Source organism: Hemitrygon akajei, chromosome 11, assembly GCF_048418815.1.
Source record: "Hemitrygon akajei chromosome 11, sHemAka1.3, whole genome shotgun sequence".
NCBI classification, from domain to species: domain Eukaryota; kingdom Metazoa; phylum Chordata; class Chondrichthyes; order Myliobatiformes; family Dasyatidae; genus Hemitrygon; species Hemitrygon akajei.
The window spans coordinates 82,136,283-82,158,140 of record NC_133134.1 but is presented as its reverse complement, the minus strand read 5'-3'; the positions used below and the strand labels follow the sequence as shown (position 1 = coordinate 82,158,140).

General features: G+C 47.8%; 1 protein-coding gene across 3 annotated transcripts in view; it reads right to left on the bottom strand.

Annotated features, from left to right (window-relative positions):
- LOC140735770 (small conductance calcium-activated potassium channel protein 3-like) overlaps positions 1-21,002 on the bottom strand; it is a 135,347-nt gene extending 114,345 nt beyond the window's left edge. For 2 of the 3 annotated variants that reach the window (XM_073061238.1, XM_073061239.1), the window contains exon 1: positions 19,808-20,665. In XM_073061238.1, coding sequence (XP_072917339.1) covers positions 19,808-20,551 — 744 coding nt within the window. In that variant the 5' untranslated portion in view covers positions 20,552-20,665. Of the gene's footprint in view, positions 1-19,807; positions 20,666-20,941 lie in introns of those variants that run through there. The other variant, XM_073061240.1, reaches the window with a different exon arrangement.
- Positions 21,003-21,858: the final 856 nt, after the last annotated feature.

Here is a 21,858-nt window from a genome sequence, read left to right as displayed (position 1 = left end):
TATTTTGTGCTAATTTACTTTCATACTCTATCTTCCCTTTCCTTATTTCTTGTTTAGTTATTCTTTGTTGCTTTTTAAAGTTTTCCCAATCCTCCAGTCTCCCACTACTCTTTGCGATTTTGTACATATAAGCTTTTAATTTATGTTCACATTCAGAGTACACCCCCTCCCACCCCAAGAAAGAGGTCCAAACCCATATAATCTCCTGTGAGAAAACATCTTAAATTGGCTGTTGCTTATGAACCAATTCACCCACTTCTGGGTGGAAAACTCTCTCGCCATCTGTGTACCTATTTTTCAAAAAGGTTCTCTCATATTCTTCCAAATCTCAACAAGTCTGTGACCAGCTTATCAGTGTCTGCATTTTGGGAATTGACTGAGTAGACCTTCTCTGAATAGCTTCCAATGCAAATTGGATGTGCACACCAGGTGCAGACACGCCATAGACAGCAAGAGCTCCTTGTGTGCTACATCATTTGCCTTCCTAATTGCTGTACCTGCAGTCTGACTTTCACATAAAACACCCATCCCTTCACCCCAACAATATCCTGTTTATTTTCTACTTTTTGGCCATACTACACCTGATCCATTTAAATCACCCTAAGCTGGTCTTTTTAAGTCAATGGCCATGGGGTAATGTTGCAGCTCCATAAAACTGATTAGATCACATTTGGAAGTATCCTCTCTCCGTTTTCCTGAAGTGATCATATAACCATATAACAATTACAGCACGGAAACAGGCCATCTCGGCCCTTCTAGTCCGTGCCGAATGCTTACTCTCACCTATTCCCACCAACCTGCACTCAGCCCATAACCCTCCATTCCTTTCCTGTCCATATACCTATCCAATTTTTTTTTTTAAAATGACAAAAATCAAACCTGCCTCTACCACTTCTACGGGAAGCTTGTTCCACACAGCTACCACTCTGAGTAAAGAAATTCCCCCTCATGTTACCCCTAAACTTCTGCCCATTAACTCTCAACTCACATCCTCTTGTTTAAATCTCCTCTACTCTCAATGGAAAAAGCCTATCCACATCAACTCTATCTATCCCCCTCCCCCCTCAACCTTCTACGCTCCAAAGAATAAAGACCTAACTTGGTTCAACCTTTCTCTGTAACTTAGGTGCTGAAACCCAGATAACATTCTAGTAAATCTTCTCTGTACTCTCTCTATTTTGTTGACATCTTTCCTATAATTCGGTGACCAGAACTGTACACAATACTCCAAATTTGGCCTCACCAATGCCTTGTACAATTTTAACATTACATCCCAACTCCTACACTCAATGTTCTGATTTATAAAGACCAGCATACCAAAAGCTTTCTTCACCACCCTATCCACATGAGATTCCACCTTCAGGGAACTATGCAGCATTATTCCTAGATCACTCTGTTCTACTGCATTCCTTAATTCCCTACCATTTACCATGTATGTCCAAAATCATTTAGAGTTGTTTCATTTGTAGACTCTGAAATGACTAATGAATCAGCCTGTGCTGCCAGCACTGACAATGCATTCCAGACACTCACCACTGTGTTTTTAAAAAAAAACATACCTCTGACATCTCTCCTAAAACTTGCCTCCAACTCACCTTAAACAGATACCCCGTGAAAGGTGCTGGGGGTTTACTCTCTCAAAGTTCAAAGTAAACATATTATCAAAGTTTATATATGTCACCAGATACTGTATTGACGTCCAAGAGGACCAAAACTTTGTTGTAGGGTTTGGAGGCTTGCGTGCCTCAGTGACCCGGAGAGTCATGTTGAATGGAGTCAGGGCTTTACGCTTCAGCTCTTGCTAAACAGGTCCAAGGGTAGAGGACAGGCTAAGAGCGGTCCACCAGTCCTCCAGTTTTAGGGGTTCATCTCAGGGTTAACAACCCTGACTGGTCAAACAAAACTTATGGAGACAGCAATGAAGAATCCTACATCCGAGTCTGCACCCGGGACAGCAGTGAAAACCGAGAGGAAGCCACTGACACGGTGAAGGAAGCCCTGAACACCGCCAGAGATGGAGGAGCTTCGCTGCTGCCCTAAACACCAGTGGCATAACAGGTAATAAAAAATACTACACCGAGATTCACTTTGACAAGCATCCAATTTGCAAAAGAGGTCAAATCACGCCAATAATAAATTAGAAAGATAAATAATACTGAGAACATGAGTTCTTAAGTGAGTCCATAGGCTGTGGAATCAGTTAAATGTTGAGGTGTGTGTTGTTATCCATGCTGGTTCAGGAGCTTCCCCCTAATTTTTAATATAAACACCTCTACCAAATTAGTCATCTTCCATCACGCAGAAGATAAAAGCCGTAGCTCGGTTATCCTTTCCTGACAATACTCGTTCTCTAATCCAGGTAGTGTAGCAGTTAACATAATGCTTCACAGAGCCGGCTACAAGACCAGAGTCCAAGTCCCCGCACTGTCTGTAAGGAGTTTGTACCTTCTCCCCGTGGCAGTGTGGCTTTCCTCCTGGTGCCCTGGTTTCCTCCCACATTCCAAAGATGTGCAGGTTAGCGAGCTGTGTTATGCCTGTCATGTTGGCGCGGGTACCAGTTGCGGGCTGTTGATCACTGACAATGTATAGTACACATGACTAATAAACCCTTAACTCTTTATCCTGGCAAGTCTAAAATGACTTTGTAGTGCAGTTACAAACAAAAATACTTCTGCTCTACCTCATTCCCATGTCCCACGACACTTACAGGCCATCAAGACACTTTTCCAGATGTAGTCACTGTTGCGTGACAGGAATGCCCTCCCAAGAGCAATGAGACCCTCTCATAGGTGCTACTTTGCAAAGATTAAAGGAAATAGATACGACCTGTTAAATCTATGAGTAAACTGATCAGAAATTACTAATCACAAGAGATTCAGCAGGTGCTGAAAACCCATAGCAACACACAATGCAGGAGGAGCTGCATCGACGGAAGGAAACAAAACCGTCGCCGTTTTGAGCCGAGACCCTTCACCAGGACGGGAAAGGAAGAGGGAAGAAGCCAGAATAAGGTGGAGGAGGAGGGATGGAGTCCAAACTGGCAAGTGATAGGTGAAATCAGGTGACAGGGAAAATAGGGGGATGAAGAAAGAAGCTGGGAGGTGACAGGTGGAAAAGGTAAAGGGCTGAAGAAGGAATTCCATAGGAGAGCTGAGTGGACCGTGGGAGAAAGGGAAGGGGGGGGGGGGCTCCGGATGGAGGCGACACTCAGGTGAGAAGGTACCAGAGGTGAGCAAGAACGGAAATGGAAAAAGAAGCACTGTAGCATATTGGTTAGCGTAACACTTTACATCACCAGCTGTGCGGTTGGGTTCAATTCCCTCTGCTGCCTTTAAGGAGTTTGCACGCTCTCCCCATAACCATGTGGCTTTCCTCTGGGTGCCTCAGTTTCCCCCCACATTCCAAAAAGGCATACTGGTAAGGGTTAGTGAGTTGCGGGCATATACTATATTCAAAGCCAGGAGGCTGTGAGAGGGACGGCTAAGGATTTTCGGAGCGAAGGTGTTTTACAACTCGGGGTAAAGAGAGGTGAGACAGCGCAGGCGCGTGACATCAGCCAGTAGAGCGGGAAAAGTTTAAGAAGACCACCATATCTAGCTGGCAGTGGAGTGAGGGGTTAGCAGAGTGATAGGGCTTTGGCTCAATGGGCTGAGGCTGTAACGGGACGAGGCGAGGTAGGTTTACCATTTTAAATCCCGGAAAGGAAGAATGTGTGAGAGGCCGGTGTTCTGTGCTCAGTGACAGATGTGGAAAGTCCTGGAGTCACCCAGCTTCCTGGACAGCCACATCTGCACCTGGTGTGTCGAGCTGCAGCTCCTAAGCAACCGCGTTAGGGAACTGGAGTTGCAGCTCGATGACCTTCACCTGGTCAGAGAGAGTGAGGAGGTGACAGAAAGGAGTTATAGGCAGGTGGTCACACCAGGGCCACAGGAGACAGACAAGTGGGTCACAGTCAGGAGGGGGAAGGGGAGGAATACTAGAGAGTACCCCTGTAGCTGTACCCCTTGACAATAAGTACTCCTGTTTGAATACTGTTGGGGGGGACGGGACAGCCAACCTGGGGGAAGTGACAGTGACCGTGCCTCTGGCACAGAGTCCGGCCCTGTGGCTCAGAAGGGTAGGGAAAGGAAGAAAAAGGCAGTAGTGGTAGGGGACTCCCTAGTTAGGGGGTCAGACAGGCGATTCTGTGGACGCAGGAAAGAAACTCGGACGGTAGTTTGCCTTCCAGGTGCCAGGGTCCAGGATGTTTTGGATCGCATCCACGATATCCTGAAGTGGGAAGGAGAACAGCCAAAAGTCGTAGTACATATTGGCACCAATGACAGTTAGGAAAAGACAAGAGGTCCTGAAAACAGACTACAGGGAGTTAGGAAAGAAGTTGAGAAGCAGACTTCAATTGTAGTAATCTCGGGATTACTGCCTGTGCCACGTGACAGTGAGTATAGGAATAGGAGGTGGTGGAGGATAAATGTATGGCTGAAGGTTTGGAGCAGGGGCAGGGATTCAGATTTCTAGATCATTGGGACCTCTTTTGGGGCAGGTGTGACCTGTACAAAAAGGACAGGTTGTACGTGAATCCCAGGAGGACCAATTTCCTGACGGGGAGGTTTGCTAAGACTACTGAGGCGAGTTTAAACTAGAATTGCTGGGGGAAGGTGGGAACCGAACTGAAGAGACCAGGGAAGAGGCTGTTGGCTCAGAAATAGAGAAAGCTTGGAGACAGTGTGTGAGGGAGGATAGGCAGGTGATAGAGAAGGGACGTGCTCAGACCGAAGGCTTGAGATATGTCTATTTAACATGAGTATTGTGAACAAAGCAGATGAGCTTAGAGCATGGATCAGCACTTGGAGCTATGATGTGGTGGCCATTCCTGTGATTTGGATGGCTCAGGGACAGGAATGGTTACTTCAAGTGCCGGGTTTTAGATGTTTCAGAAAGGACACTGAGGGAGGCAAAAGAGGTGGAGGAATGGCACTGTTGATCAGAGATAGTGTCACGGCTGCAGAAAAGGTGGACGTCATGGTGTCTACAGAGTCTGTGGGTGGAAGTTAGGAACAGGAAGGGGTCAATAACTCTACTGGGTGTATTTTATAGGTCACCCAATAGTAACAGGGATATCGAGGAGCAGATAGGGAAACAGATCCTGGAAAGGTGTAATAATAAGAGTTGTTGTGGTGGGAGATTTTAATTTCCCCAAGTATTGATTGGCATCTTCCTAGAGCAAGGGGTTTAGATGGGGTGGAGTTTGTTAAGTATGTTCAGGAAGGTTTCTTGACACTATGTAGATAAGCCTACAAGAGGAGAGACTGTACTTGATTTGCTATTGGGAAATGAACCTGGTCAGGTGTCAGATCTCTCAGTGGGAGAGAATTTTGGAAATAGTGATCATAATTCTATCTCCTTTACAATGTAGGGAGATAGAAACAGACAAGACGGAGATGAAGAGGCGTTATAAACCCGCTGTTCCTTTGGTCATTATGGGGAACGTGAACTCGCTGCCAAATAAATTGGATGAGCTAGCCTCATTAGTAAGGAATGTTAAAGCATACAAGGAATGCAGTTTAATGTGTTTTTCCGAAACATGGCTGACGGCTAACATCCCGGATGTAAATGTAGAATTACCTGGTTTTACTACGGTAAGATTTGACAGAGATGCCAAAAAGTGTGGGAAGAAGAAAGGAGGGGGACTCACTGTCTACATTAACGCAAGATGGTGTAACCCCGGGCATGTGAGTACAAAGATCTCCGTTTGTGAAAGAGATATTGAGCTGATCGCCGTGAGTATGAGGCCATATTACCTGCCTCGAGAATTCGCAAGCGTCATTGTTGTGAATGTGTATGTCCCGCCGCGTGCCGACGCAACGGTAGCGTGTGACGTCATCAACTCCGCTGTTGCTAGGCTTCAGACACAGCACCCTGAGGCACTGGTGATAATTACAGGGGACTTCAACCATGTGACTTTGGACAAGACACTACCTGCTTTCTCGCAGTACGTGGATTGCTACACCAGGGGTAATAGGACTATTGACCTACTGTATGCAAACGTAGAGGAGGCATATAGTGCATCCCCACTGCCTTCATTGGGGAAAGCTGATCACAACCTGGTTTTGTTACAGCCCAGATATAAATCAATTGTGATGAGGCATCCCACTACCACACGCTCTTTTAGGAAGTGGACTCCTGAAGCAGAACAGGCCCTGAGAGACTGCTTCGGTACTACTAACTGGGATGTACTGCAAGGGGGGCTCTGTGGGGGCGTTGAGGAGGTCACTGAATGCACAACGGACTATATTAACTTTTGTGTGGATGCAGTTGTCCCTGTTAGAACTGTTCGCTGCTATCCCAATAATAAGCCCTGGATCACTAGTCACATCAAAGGCCTCTTAAACCAGAAGAAGAGGGCCTTTAAAGATGGTGATCGGTTGGAGCTTAAAAGAGTTCAGAAGGAACTCAGAGTACAGATAAGGGGGGCAAAGGAGCAGTATAGGAGGAAGCTAGAACAAAAGCTGCAGAAAAAAAGCATGAAGTAGGTGTGGGATGGGATGAAGATCATCACCGGATGCAGTGCAAAGCGGGGGGCGAACATAAGTGGAGATGTGGAGAAAGCGAACCAGCTGAACAACTTCTTCAACAGGTTCGACTGCTCAATCTCATCCTCACCGCAGAAATCCACACCAGGCTTACTTCCCTCACAGGAAAATAGCCACTCACAGGAGACCTTGCCCACGCCCAGGATTACGGCTGCACAGGTGGAAGGTCAACTGAGGAAGATCTGTACCAGCAAGGCGGCTGGACCGGATGGAGTTTCCCCACGATTACTGAGGGCCTGTGCGACTGAGCTGGGAGAACCACTACAGCGCATCTTCAACATGAGCCTGGAGCAGAGAAGAGTACCCAGACAGTGGAAAACATCCTGTATTGTCCCGGTACCGAAGAAACCACAACCAAAGGAGTTGAATGACTTCAGACCTGTTGCCTTGACGTCGCACGTTATGAAGACCATGGAGCGGCTGATAATACAGAATCTGAGGCCACAAACCAGGCACGCCCAGGATCCTCTTCAGTTTGCGTATAAGGAGAAGGTGGGAGTGGAGGATGCTATCATGTATTTGCTGCACAAATCACTCTCTCACCTAGAGGGGGTCAGTTGTGCTGTGAGGATTACATTCCTTGACTTCTCTAGTGCCTTTAACACCATCCAGCCCAAGATCTTAAGGCACAAACTAACGGAGATGGGAGTAGACTCTCACATGGTGGATTGGATAGTGGACTACTTGACAGATAGACCTCAGTATGTGCGGTTGGGAGACTGTAGGTCTGACACGGTGGTCAGCAGCACAGGAGCGCCGCAGGGAACCGTACTCTCTCCGGTCCTGTTCACCCTGTACACATCAGACTTCCAATATAACTCGGAGTCCTGCCATGTGCAGAAGTTCACTGATGACACGGCCATAGTGGGGTGTGTCAGGAATGGACAGGAGGAGGAGTATAGGAAACTGATACAGGACTTTGTGATATGGTGCAACTCAAACTACCTGCGTCTCAATATCACCAAGACCAAGGAGATGGTGGTGGACTTTAGGAGATCTAGGCCTCATATGGAGCCAGTGATCATTAATGGAGAATGTGTGGAGCAGGTTAAGACCTACAAGTATCTGGGAGTACAGTTAGACGAGAAGCTAGACTGGACTGCCAACACAGATGCCTTGTGCAGGAAGGCACAGAGTCGACTGTACTTCCTAAGAAGGTTGGCGTCATTCAATGTCTGTAGTGAGATGCTGAAGATGTTCTATAGGTCAGTTGTGGAGAGCGCCCTCTTCTTTGTGGTGGCGTGTTGGGGAGGAAGCATTAAGAAGAGGGACGCCTCACGTCTTAATAAGCTGGTAAGGAAGGTGGGCTCTGTCGTGGGCAAAGTACTGGAGAGTTTAACATCGGTAGCTGAGCGAAGGGCGCTGAGTAGGCTACGGTCAATTATGGATAACTCTGAACATCCTCTACATAGCACCATCCAGAGACAGAGAAGCAGTTTCAGCGACAGGTTACTATCGATACAATGCTCCTCAGACAGGATGAAGAGGTCAATAATCCCCAATGCCATTAGGCTTTACAATTCTACCGCCAGGACTTAAGAACTTTTTAAAAGCTATTATTAATGCTTTTTGAGATAGTGATTTAGATGCATATCATATTTTTTACTGAGTTAAGTATTGTATGTAATTAGTTTTGCTACAACAAGTGTATGGGACATTGGAAAAAAAGTTGAATTTCCCCATGGGGATGATTAAAGTATCTATCTATCTATCTATCTAGAAAAGCATTTAATTGGAGTAAGGGGAATTATGAGGCTATCAAGCAGGAACTTGGTAGTTAAATTGGGAATAGATGTTCAAGGAAAGGTATGGAAGAAATGTGGCAAGTGTTCAGGGGATGTTTGTGTGGAGTTCTGCATAGGTACATTCCAATGAGACAGGGAACTTATGGTAGGGTACAAGAACTGTGGTGTACAAGGGCTGTAGTAAATCTAGTCAAGAAGAAAAGAAAAGCTTACAAAAGGTTCAGAGAGCTAGGTAATGTTAGAGATCTAGGAGATTATAAGGCTAACAGGAAGGAGTTTAAGAAGGAAATTAGGAGAGCCAGAAGGGACCATGAGAAGGCCTTGGCGGACAGAATTAAGGAAAACCCCAAGGCATTTTACAAGTATGTGAAGAGCAAGAGGATAAGACGTGAAAGAATAGGACCTATCAAGTGTGACAGTGGAAAAATGCATATGGAACTGGAGGAAATAGCAGAGGTACTTAATGAATAGGCCAGCTGGTGGCACAGTGACATCAGCGCTGGACTCCGGAGCGAAGGTTCCCGAGTTCGAATCCAGTCAGGCTGCTCCCAGACACGCTTTCCATCTGTGCTGGGTTGAGTGTCGATCTCACAACTCGCCCTCATAAAAAAAAACACTGCACTGTGAGAAGGATGTGGGGGACCACTCACAGAATCTTTCCTCACTTGAAATCTTTTTTCACTTGAAAAAATAAGTGGTCACCGAGGCTCTGGCAGAGTATGGCACAAATAAAAACTTAATGAATACTTTTCTTCAGTATTCACTATGGAAAAGGATCTTGGTGATTGTAGTGATGACTTGTAGCAGACTGAAAAGTTTGAGCATGTAGATATCAAGAAAGAGGATGTGCTGGAGCTTTTGGAAAGCATCAAGTTGGATAGGTCACTGGGACCGGATGAGATGTACCCCAGGCAAGGTAGGAGATCGCTGAACCTCAGGCGATGATCTTTGCATCCTCAACGGGGACGGGAGAGGTTCCGGAGGGTTGGAGGGTTGCAGATGATGTTCCTTTATTCAAGAAAGGGAGTAGAGATGGCCCAGGAAATTATAGACCAGTGAGTCTTACTTCAGTGGTTGGTAAGTTGATAGAGAAGATCCTGAGAGGCAGGATTTATGAACATTTGGAAAAGCATAATATAATTAGGAATAGTCAGCATGGCTTTGTCAAGGACAGTTCGTGCCTTACGAGCCTGATTGAATTTTTTTTTTTTGAGGATGTGACTAAACACATTGATGAAGGAAGAGCAGTAGATGTAGTGTATATGGATTTCAGCAAGGCATTTGATAGGTACCCCATTCAAGGCTTATTGAGAAAGTAAGGAGGCATGGGATCCAAGGGGACATTGCTTTGTGGATCCAGAACTGGCTTGCCCACAGAAGGCAAAGAGTGGTTGTAGACGGGTCATATTCTGCATGGAGGTTGGTGATCAGTGGTGTGCCTCAGGGATCTGTTCTGGGACCCCTAGTCTTTGTGATTTTCATAAGTGACCTGGATGAGGAAGTGGAGGGATGGGTTAGTAAGTTTGCTGATGACACAAAAGTTGGGGGTGTTGTGGATAGTGTGGAGGGCTGTCAGAGGTTACAGTGGGACATTTACAGGATGCAAAACTGGACTGAGAAGTGGCAGATGGAGTTCAACCCAGATAAGTGTGAAGTGGTTCATTTTGGTAGGTCAAATATGATGGCAGAATATAGTATTAATGGTAAGACTCTTGGCAGTGTGAAGGATCAGAGGGATCTTGGGGTCCGAATCCATAGGACGCTCAAAGCAGCTGAGCAGGTTGACTCTGTGGTTAAGAAGGCGTACGGTGTATTGGCCTTCATCAATTGTGGAACTGAATTGAGGAGCCGAGAGGTAACGTTGCAGCTCTATAGGACCTTGGTCAGATCCCGCCTGGAGTACTGTGCTCAGTTCTGGTTGCCTCACTACAGGAAGGATGTGGAAACCATAGAAAGGGTGCAGAGGAGATTTACAAGGATGTAGCTTTGATTGGAGAGCATGCCTTATGAAAATAGGTTGAGTGAACTCGGCCTTTTCTCCTTGGAGCGACGGAGGATGAGAGGTGACCTGATAGAGGTGTATAAGATGATGAGAGGCATTGACCGTGTAGATAGTCAGAGGCTTTTTCCCCCAGGGCTGAAATGGCTGCCACGAGAGGGCACAGGTTTAAGGTGCTGGGGAGTAGGTACAGAGGAGATGTCAGGGGGGATTTTTTTTTTTTACTCAGAGAGTGGTGAGTGCGTGGAATGGGCTGCCAGTAACGGTGGTGGAGACTGATACGATAGGGTCTTTTAAGAGACTTTTGGATAGGTACATGGAGCTTAGAAAAATAGAGGGCTATGGGTAAGCCTAGTAATTTCTAAGGTAAGGACATGTTCAGCACAACTTTGTGGGGCTGAAGGTGCTGTAGGCTTTCTATGTTTCTATGAGCCAAAGGTGCGGCAACATTTGCAGGCTGCCCCCAGCACAACCCTCACTGATCTGATTTGACGCATATGAGGCATTTCACTGTACATTGCTAAGTATATGGGAAAAATAAAGCTAATTTAATCATTAAAATAGCTCTTAAAAGTTACATAAGAGCAGACAAGATTACCACTGGCCTCTTAGTGGTTGAGACATGGGAATTAATAATGTGAAAAAAATGAATAAAAATGTTTATCTTTGTGGTAGAAGTCACTAAAAGCATTACAATAATGGTAGAGATTGCCTGGTAGAAACGCTCAGCTCAAACTTTGCCACTGGATAGAGAAGGATCTGGGCACGTTAATGGGATTAAACACAATTCCCTTGACCCCTCCAATCTGCACCGCAGAGATAGCGGATGCAGTGCTTTCGATTTTCAAAAATTCCCCAGATATTGGAAAGGTCCCAGAGCAGACTAGAAAAAAAGCACAAAGGCAATCTTTGTCCAAGGACGGAGCTACAGAGAGGGAAATTAATCAGACAGTTAGCCCAAAATCCACTAGGAGAGCGCTGGGATCCATTAAAGATATTACGATGGGCGCTTAGAAAGTCACAAGCAGAGCCGGTCAGCTTTTACAAGAAGGGAATGGAGCTTGAGAAATTAGAGTTCCTTGATGATGCAAGAAGCAGGGGAGATAAAGGACAACTCGTAGATGTAATGTATTTAGATTTTCAAGTCATAATGTGTCACTAAAAGGTGACTGCTAAAGGCAAGCGATTGAAGATTAGCTTTGTACAACAAAACATGCAGTGAAATACTCTGTCAAAACCAGAGGCTGGGGGCAGCCACAAGGGTCACCGTGCTTCTGCACCAGTAGTGCATGCCCACAAGTCACTAACCCTAACCCATACATCTTTGGAGTATACTCTGGCTTCCGCCCACCTTCCAAAGATGGATGGGTGAGGGATCCACATTCTTCCTATGATGAAGTGACCAGAACTGAACACTCCAGGTGTGGCCTGACCTGGGCTTTATAGAGCAGCGACTTTACCTGGCAGGTTGACTTAAAAGGATTGGGTGTCGTAGAGCCAAACAACCAACTGCAAGAACTCGGCAGGTTGACCAGCATCGGTAGGAGGAAACGATGGGGCAACATCACCAACACAACATGCCTGACCCCGAGTTCCACCAGAACTTGTCGGCGCAGATACAGCACCAGCAGTCTTGTCTCTCTGCAGCCAAGTGTGCTAGCTATCCAAATGCAGGTGGGAAAACAAACTGAGGACAGAGCAGTTGTAGGGGGATATAGAGAGGATAAGTGAATGGGCAAATATTAGATGAAGTACCAAAGCAAAGGAATTTTATTAAAAACTAAAAAATAAACAATATTGTTAGGTGGAGGGATGGTGTTGTTTATGTGAAACAGTCAAACCGCAAGTACAGCAATTAGGAAGGCAAATCATGTAGAACACAAGGAACTCTTGCTAGATTTCTAGCAGGCACTGGCGAGACTACACCTGGTGCATGTGTACTATTTGCAATGGAAACTGTTCAGAGGCAATCCACACTCACCATCAGCACAGGTGCACCACAAGGCTGTCTGGTATTCCCCCTGTTCTACCTCTGATTATGTGGCTAAGAGCAGCTCCAATGCTATAATTTACATTTGCAGACGACACCACCACTGTTGCCGGCCAGATCGAAGGTGGCGACCAATTTGCGTATAGGAGAGAGAATGAAAATCTGGCGGAGTGATGCCTCGACAGCAAGACCAAAGAGCTTGTTATCAAGTACAGGTGGAGGAAACCGAAGGTCCATGAGTCAGTAATTCCCTGTGTTTGAGGACCTGTCCTGCAACCAGCATGTAACTGGCATCATGAAGAACACACAGCTGTGACTGTACTAGAAGTTTGCATAGATTCGCTATTTTTGACAAACTTCCACAGATGCAAAGTGGAAAGTGTCCCAACTGATTCCATCACAGCCTGGTATGGAAATACCATGTCCAGGAAGAGAAAAGTTTATGAGAAGTGGTTGATTCAGCCCAAGCAAAGCACCGATCATTTTACAAGGAGCACTGCACAAGAAAGCAGCATCAAGCAAAGATCCCACTATCCAGCCATGTCCTCTCCTTGCTGCTACCATCAAGCAGAATTTCAGGAGTCTTAGGTCCCACACCAGGTTTAGTAAGTTACTACCCTACAATCTCAGCCCTCTACTCTGTCCTGTCCTAATAGGAAATAATGCCTCAAATAAGGGGGTGTCGTTTATCAACTTCAGCTCAGCATTTGAAATAATCGGTCCTCAGAGGCTGGCCGGAAAATTGTCCTTGTGGGGACTCAACGCCCCTCTCTGTAACCGGATCTTGCGCTTGATAGAAAGACCCCGGTCAGTCAGAGTTGGCAGTAACATCTTGAGCTCCATCTAGCTGAGTGCTGGTGCCCAACCCACTGCTGATTCATGACTGCACTGCCAGACCCGGCTCAAACCACATCAAGTTCGCTGATGATTCAACAGTGATGAGTCGGCACACAGAGGAGGCAGAGCGGCTTGTCAAAATGGTGTGAGAGTGATGAGTCTCAACATGGACAAGACAGAGGAGATGATTGTGGACTTCAGGAAGGCCCAGGTCCACCACTCTCCATTGCACAATGGCGCTGCCGTGGAGAGAGTGAAGAGCACCAAGTTCTTTTGTGTGCACATAATGGACGACCTAACCTGAACCCACATTACCACATCAGTCAAGAATTTACACTGAGATTGAGGTGGGCAAGGCTCCCTGCCCCCATTCGAGAGTGTCCTGTCTGGCTGCATCAGCTTCTGTACCACGCATTGGACTGCAGACGCTCCTTATAAAGAGCTCAAATTACACAATTTCTGTAGACAAAGATGGTGGAAATCTGGAACAACACACAAACAATGCTGTAGGAACTCAAGTGAGGCAGCAACCATTGAGGGAAATGAACAGTTGAGGTTTCGGGCTGAGACCCTTCATCGGGACTCAAATTGTGGCATCTGATGTAATTTATGACATTATGGCAGAGGGGTTATGAAGTGGGTTTCAAACATTTTGTACAAAGATTTATAAGACCACAAAACGCAGGAGCAGAATTAGGCCATTCAGCCCATTAAATCTGATCTGCTATTCATCCCTCCCAACCTCATTCTCCTGCCTTCTCCCAAAATCTTTGATGCCCTGACTAATCAAAAACCCATCAACTTCTGCTTTAAATATACTCAATGACTTGACCTCCACAGACATTTGAGGCAATAAATTCCAAAGTTTCACTACCCTCTGGATAAAGAAATTCATTCTCATCTTTATTCTAAAGGGACTTTTCTATTTTGAGGCTGTGCACTTTGGAAACATCCTCTTCAAGTCAACCCTATGCCAGCCTTCCAATATTTAGTAGGTTTCAATGAGACCACTAGCACCCCAACACCCCCCCCCCCACTCTTAACTACAGACAGAGCCAAATGATCCTTTGTCATTAACCCTTTCAATGCTGGGACTATTCTTCTAAATTACCTCTGGTCCCACACCAGTGCAAGCACATCCCACCTTAGATATGGGATCTAAAAATGCTGACAATTTTAGAACAAATGGTCTGCTGCAGGACCTATACCGACACAGGATTTTGACCCACAACATCGCCAATTGCTCTTTCTATCTCACACCTACAGATGCTGCTCGACAAGCTGAGCTCCTACAGCAGATTGCTTTTAGCTCCTGATTCCAGCATTAGTACTCACTGTAGACAAATTTACTGTTAACCACGCAAGTATAGCTGGGGAAGTAAATTGAAGACGGTATTTGTAGGGGGAAATTATAGAGAGGTCAGCTGTGGGTTAGTGGCACCAGCATTGGACTTCAAGGCAGATGGTCCTGAGTTCAAACCCAGCCGGGACCCAACCTGGGCAGCAGCAGAAAGGCCTGGCAACCTACTATCGTATCTTGCCTTAAAACTACGGTCCATGAGGTCACAAATGACTGAACGACATAGAGAGGGTCAAGTGAATGGGCAAATTTTTTGATGAGTGGAGTGTTACAGAAAGGAAATTGGATTAAAATCTGGAAAATGAACAGAATATTGAGGTAGAGGAAAGGGCACCGTACATGAAAAATGTCAAATCACGTACAACAATTAGGAAGAAAAATGAAGCAGAAGACAAGGAACTCTTGCTGGATTCGTAACGGGCACTGACGAGATTACATCTGATGTACATGTACCATTTAGAAATAAGGATTAGTAAGTTTAGCAAGGTTAGCTTCATTCATCACCTGTATATCAAAATGTATAGAAAAGACACATAATTTGCATCAAATCAGCGAGGATTGACCTGAACCGGCCCTAAGTGTCACCAAACTTCTGGCACCAACATAGAAGGTCAACAACTTACTGAACCTAAACACAAAAAAAATCCTGCAGATGCCAACAAACATTAACCTGTCCACCTTTGGAATTTGGAAGAAAACCAGAGCACCTGGAGGTAGCCCCTGCAGTCACAGGGAAAACCGTGCAGTCTACTCAAACAAGAATTGAACCCAGCCGTCTTAACCACAATGCGAACATGTGCTTCTAATTTGCGAGGTTGAGGTCTCAGCTGCTTCCAATTTGCATTGGAAGGGGCTCAGAATACCTACTCAGTCAATTCTAGAGATGCAGACATGGATAATACAGGATTCAGTCAGCTGGCCACAGACTTGTTGACATTCAGAAGAGCGAGAGAGAACCTTATTGGAGTGCGGGTAGGATGAGGGGACAAAGCATCCAGATAGGAGGGGGATTGGCTACTGATTTCAAATGGAGTCAAAGAGGGGTTTCCTCACACAGGAGATGTATGTGCTTGGAACTCTTCTTCAAAGAAGGGTACTCTGAATATGTCCATTGCTGAGGTCATCAGCTTTCTGGGACACAAAGAAATTGAGGGAGATTGGGCTCATCTCCACTTTCCTTCCTGTTCCCAAGGCAGGAGGAGCCACAGTACTCGAATGGTGGAGCAGTCCTGAATGCTACACAATTCACACCAGGGTGCAATAAAATTCCTACTGTTTCCTGGAGTTCCCATGTACTCAGCTCACAGCTGCCTGTCTACCTCTTACCTTCACACCACTGAAAAACAAAAAGAATTCATGAAACCCTCCAGAAAGAGAAGCATCTCACGGAGGCTCAGGAGATCATAATTTGCCACCCAGGAGCAAGCAAGACACAGATTTCTACGGAGAAAGCCACAGCACTGGATAAAAGATAAAGGTCAGCTTTATTTGTCACATGTATATCGAAACAGTGATGCTAAACCAAATCAGTGAGCAAATCTCAGTCCAGACCCTAAGTGCAGCCATGCCTCAGACACCAACATAGCATTTCCACAACTTACTAACCCTATCCCGTGCATCTTCGAAACGGAGAAAACCAGAGCACCTGGAGAAATCATTTGTGGTTACGGGGAAGATGTAGAAACCCCTCACAGGCAACGGTGAGAATTGGTCCCTGACCGGTATCCACCGATGTTGCAGCCACCTCTTCCCAAACCACCACCCTTTCCACTACAGTCACAGACCGTAACAGCTTTTGCTGAAAATAGAATTTCAGCAGTCTAGGGGTAGGTTCTGCTATTAAATACCATGCATCATAATCAACTCACTATTCACAGATTAAGCCATCTTTGCTCTGCTCCAAACCATTGAGATGTCTCACTCTGCTTTGCTGAGTCTCTCTCTCTCTCTCGTATGTCCTGCAGATTCTTCCCTTTCACCTCTTGGTGCCTTACCTTAATTACACTGTCATTTTCTATGTCCATCACTTTAACTGCTGAAGTTCAAGTAAACCATTCTGAGATAATACAAGACAAACTTATAAATACAAAACACCCAAAATGGAGACAAGGAAGATGTTTGAAATCTGGTTCTGACAAAGGGCCTGAGAAGTTCACTCAGTCCAAGCACGCGACTTCAAGTGAATTGTGGACACAGCCGGGCACATCACAGAAACCGGTCCCTCCTCCATGAACTCTGTCGACACTTCTTACTGACTCAAAGCAGCCAACATAATCCAAGACTCTGGATGTTCTCTCTTCGACCTTCTCCTAGCAGGGAGAAGATACTAAAGCCCAAGAGCATGTACCACCCAGGCTCAAGGAAAACTTCTTTCCCATGATTAAATAGCTCTCCAGTACAAAACAAACTCTGCCTCACATTCTACCTTACCATGACAGTGGCAGTTTTACCTCAATGCACCGTGTAAAGTTTTGATCTGCATGAACAGTATATGCAGGGCAAACTTTTCACCATTTCAGTACAATGTGACCATCAAACCAAAAGTACCAGGGTGCAATGAAGTTCCTTGCTCACGTGAAGGTGAGAACATAGAGCGACACACACACACACACAAAATGCTGGAGGAACTCAGCAGGTCAGGCAGCTTCTATGGAGAAGAATAAAGAGCCAAGATGTAGCAGGACTTGATCGGTAGAGAGTGTATACCTTAGGTATTATTAGGTACAGCTGCTCATTAATACCAGCTCAATGCATAAAGCACACTGACATGGTCAAGAGGTTCAGTTGTTCAGGCCAAACATCGGAATGGGGATTCGAGTGACTTTCACCGTGGAATGACTGCTGGTGGTTTGAGTATCTCAGAAACTGCTGAGCTCCTGGGATTTTCACACACACAGTCTCTAAGAGTTTACCGAGAATGTTGTGAGGAGAGGCATCCCGTGCGGAGCATCCTGTAGAAGAGAAAGCCTTGCTACTGAGAGAGGTCAGAGGAGAATGGCTAGACTGGTTCAAGCTGACCGGGAAATAGCCACACATTACAACAGTGGTGTGCGGAAGAGCATCTCTGAAAGCTCAACACATTGAGCCTTAAAGTGGATGGGCTACAGTGGGTTTCCACTCCTGAACCTCACGCACTGGCCACTGGGTCCACAATAAACATAGCAGTAATTGCCGACGACAAAATGCTTCAAATACATCCTTGCAAAAAAAAAATTATATAACAGACTGGAGAAGGAACATGAAAAAAAGAGGGAGCAAATGGGGTCAGAAAAAGAGGATGAAATCGAATAACATACACAAAAAGCGAGGGATTGTGCAGGTCAGGCAGCATCTATGGAGAGGCTGTTAAGATTGCAGGCCGAGGGGGGGAGGGGGTTAGTGGTGGTAAGGAAGGTGGAGCGAAGGCGAGTGAGATCGCTGTACAGCCGAGCATTGCAGAACCGAGAAGAAAGAGAGGTGGTTGAGTGAGGGGAAGGAGCACAAGCTGGCGGGTACTCGGTGAAGCCAGGGGAGGGGAGGTGGGTGGGGGATGAAGGGCAAAGCTGGGAGGTGATCGCTGGAACAGGTTGAAGGGTAAGAGCGGAGAATGGACCGTGGGAGGAAAGGGAAGGAGGGGCACCTGATAGGTGAGGAGAGAAAAGGTAAGAGGGGAGTGAAGAGTTGAAGAGGGATGAAATTGATTGAAGGTGCGAGAGAGAGAGAGACTGACCGAAGGCACAGCGTGTGGCAGTAAGCCAGTACTGGGCTAATCAGTTATTAATTAAATGTTAATAAGGAAATGTAAATTGTGCGAAGTGCCGAGCATGTGCACTGGGAGTCCTCGACGAGGAGAATCTCTTCGCAACAGCTGTGGCTCGGTGAAGCAGACTCGCTCTCAAATTAGCATCGCTCAAATCGCAAGCAACGACTACCATGTAGAACTGCTCTGTAAATCACAGCCCCCACCCTCCTAGAAAAGCTCTCATCCGATCAATCCACTCTGACCTACCCCCAGCCTCCCCACCTCTTCCCTCCACCCGCATTCCCTCAGACATACGGCTGCCACGCAAATAAATTTTTTTTTCAGTATTTGTTAACAAACACCCAGCGGCTGGAACAAAAAGGTAAATCTCATCCCTTGGTTCGGTGAAGGTCCACCAAAAGGGGGGGCGGACGCTGGGTTACTTAAGGCTTTTTATCCGGGAGAAGTTAGCTCTACACCAGGTCTCACGCCGAAATGACGCTAGAGAGAACCGGAGTTATCGCTGTGAACTCTGTCTTCAAAGAGATGAAAAGGGCTTTGAGACACGAGACACGCCGGAGAGAGGGGATTAGTGCCAATTCCCTCTGCCCAATCGCCACCCGCTTTCAGCTCAGTTGACTAGCATGCGTTCAGATTGTCCCTTATATTGGACAAGACGTGCCCAGAAAGGTGTGGGTAGGGGTCTTACCGTGGGAGGAGAGGTCTATCTTTCCTACGTTTGCTACACAGCCCAGTCTACAGCAAAAAGAGGGGGGAGGGGAGGGGGTTGCTGGTGGTGAGGAAGGTGGAGGAATGCAAAAAGCCAGCGAGAACGCTGTACAGCCGAGCGACGCGCAACACGTTGCTCCTCAGCCGGGAAAGGAGGGACCTAGGTGGTATCGGCCCTCAGTGCCAACGGGGACTGGTAAACATCCAGGGGCAACTCCGTCCGGGGCAGGAGAGGGACAAATTCAATCGCAGCCCCCCCCCCCCCCTCCGGGATCGGGCTCTCCGGAGATGGAAGCGGGCTGCGCTCCCGAACCCTCGTCGCGGTGCTTCTGCCTACCCCAAGGAGACACAATAGGGTGGCGTTTATCATCCTCACATCCAAACTCCCCCAAAACATGCTCCCAGCGGAGGAGAGGGCGCCGGAAAACGATTCAAAAACAAACTTTAGATTCGGGAGATGAGTGACGGTGTGGGGACAACGGGGGCAAGAATGACCTGACAAGTATCGGGAGGGGCAAGAGTCGGACGGAAAGGCAGCGGGGTCTAGAATGCAACAGACTCGGCAGATGCCGGAAATCCAGAGCAACACTCGCACGCAGTGCTGGGCGGGCAGCACCATTCCCCTCTTTAGACGCTGACTGACCTGTTGAGCTGCTACTGCATTTGCGGGTTGAAAACACCGTCCATAGTTGCTACCTGACTTGCTGAGTTCCTGCAGCTTGGTGTCCAGCATCTGCACACTCTCCCGTTGCTCGCGTTCTGAAGCCCCTCGTCTGGACGGAGCGGGTGGGCAATAACAGAGGTGGAATTTGGGGGGGGGGGCGGTCGCCACTCACCTTGTTGTAGATGCCCCAAGACAGCTCGGTCTCTATCACCATGACAACAATGCCAAACATGCCGAAGATGAGCGCGTAGTCGCTGAGCCGTTTCCTCTTCTCGAACAGAGCCCGTCGGTGCCCGAGTTTGTAGCCGATGTTGTGGTTCTTCTTCTTGGTGCTCTTCCGGCTGCTGCTGCCGCCGTCGGCGGCGGCCGGCTGCCGCTGCTGGCAGGGCTGCCCCTGCAGGAGCTGGTGCTGCTGCTGTTGCTGCTGGTCCTCCGTGCAGGAGCCCAGGACGTGGTTGCAGGCGAAGACCTGCAAGGGTTGCGGCTCGGCCTCCGAGTCCACCAGGTTCCGCTTGGAGGTGCTGAGGCTGGTGAGCGGCTTCACCACGCCGCCGTTGTACTTGCAGCTACTCATGGCGATTTCGGTGAAGGGGTTGCTGTCCCTCCTGGGGACCAGCGGACTGGGCTGCCGGTGCTTGACCCCGGCAGGGTGGTCTTCGCCCAGCTGGAGCAGACTGCCATGCCTGGAAGAGGAGGGCTGCCCCGCGGCCAGGGTATTGGCGTCCGGGCAGAAGGTGGTCGGCGACGTCTTGGGCGGCCGGGGCAGAAGCGGAGCCGGACACCCTGGCTGGTGGCAACGAGGCGGCTGGCCAGGCGGAGCCGGCTCCTGGATACCCGCGACCCCGGGACATTGACACCTAACCGATTCTTCGTCCAGGTCCGCCACCCCGGAGTCATGGCAGTGTGCGCCCTCCATGGTCAGTTAGTACCTTACCCACTCCCCAAGCACAAAGTCTCTGGGCTGCAAAAAGTCTGCAGGCTGCAAACTAGGAGTGGAGTGCTCCACCCCTTCCCTCCCTCACTCCCTCCTCCTCTCCTCCGTTCCACCTCTCCTCCCCCCCCTCACCCACCTCCCAACTTGACTCGCCGCCTTCTCTAACCGCCAACGGGGAGAGCTCCACCACTTGCTCTCTCCCGCTAGCAAAGCTGGTTATCCGCCTTCTACGGGTGGCATCCCACTCCCCGTCCCCTCCCACCCTCCCCAACCTCAAACCCAAATCGAAACCCACAATTTAACCCAACCCTAACAATCCACCCCGACCCTCAATCCCTCTCAGCTCCAACAGCCCAATCTGCCTCCGCCCACCGCCATCAGTTCCCGGCTCGCCGCCGCCGCCGCTGCCTCCTCAGCCGTCGCTTCACCGCGAACCGCCCCGATCCATCCCAACGAAAACGCTTCGGCAAACCTCCGGGCTCACCCTCCTCCCAGCTGTACCCGACCCCGCCCTCTTCCCCACCTCCACTGCCTTCTCATTGGCCGACGCTCTCTTCCAGACCACGCCCTCCCTTGCGGTCGCCGACCCCGCCCCTTCTCCGGCCTCCTCACCTCTCCATTGGACGACATTCTCCAGACCACGCCTCCACCCCGACCAGCCGGCCGCTTTCCCACATTGGGTGGCCGGTGCGCACGCGTTGACCTGCCCACCACAGCCCCGTTGCTCCCTGGGACTTGTAGTCCACCCGACCACTCCTTAGCTTTGGTGAAGCAGGAGATTTTTAACCGACTTCAATGCAATTGTGGCCTTGAAGTTTCTGACCAACGAAAGTATTGCAAATCGCTCAGGGGGAGGCTATGATTTAATCCCGATAATTAATCTACAACCAAAAATATCGGAACAGTTTTGCAATAATGATATCAGCAACGTTGCCGTGTGGTTAGGCGCATCAGCCGATGTGTGGGTAATAACATTGTCCTGGGCAACAGGACAACCCATGAAAATTGTCATGTGCACGCAGTTACAACAAAGTCGAGTTTATTACCATATGCAGAAGTATATGTGTGTGCAAGAACGGCATCACGGGCGTAACTATGCTGTGTATATTAAAAGATAACTTCGATAACTTATCAATCAACAGGTGATCATCACTCACCCCAGGGCACGTTACATATTCTGCTGTAAAACTATAAGTCGGTACATCAAAATCAGGTTTATTATCACAGACACCTGTCGTGAAATTTGTTATTTTGCGGCAGCGGGACAGTGCAAGGCATGAACTAACTGT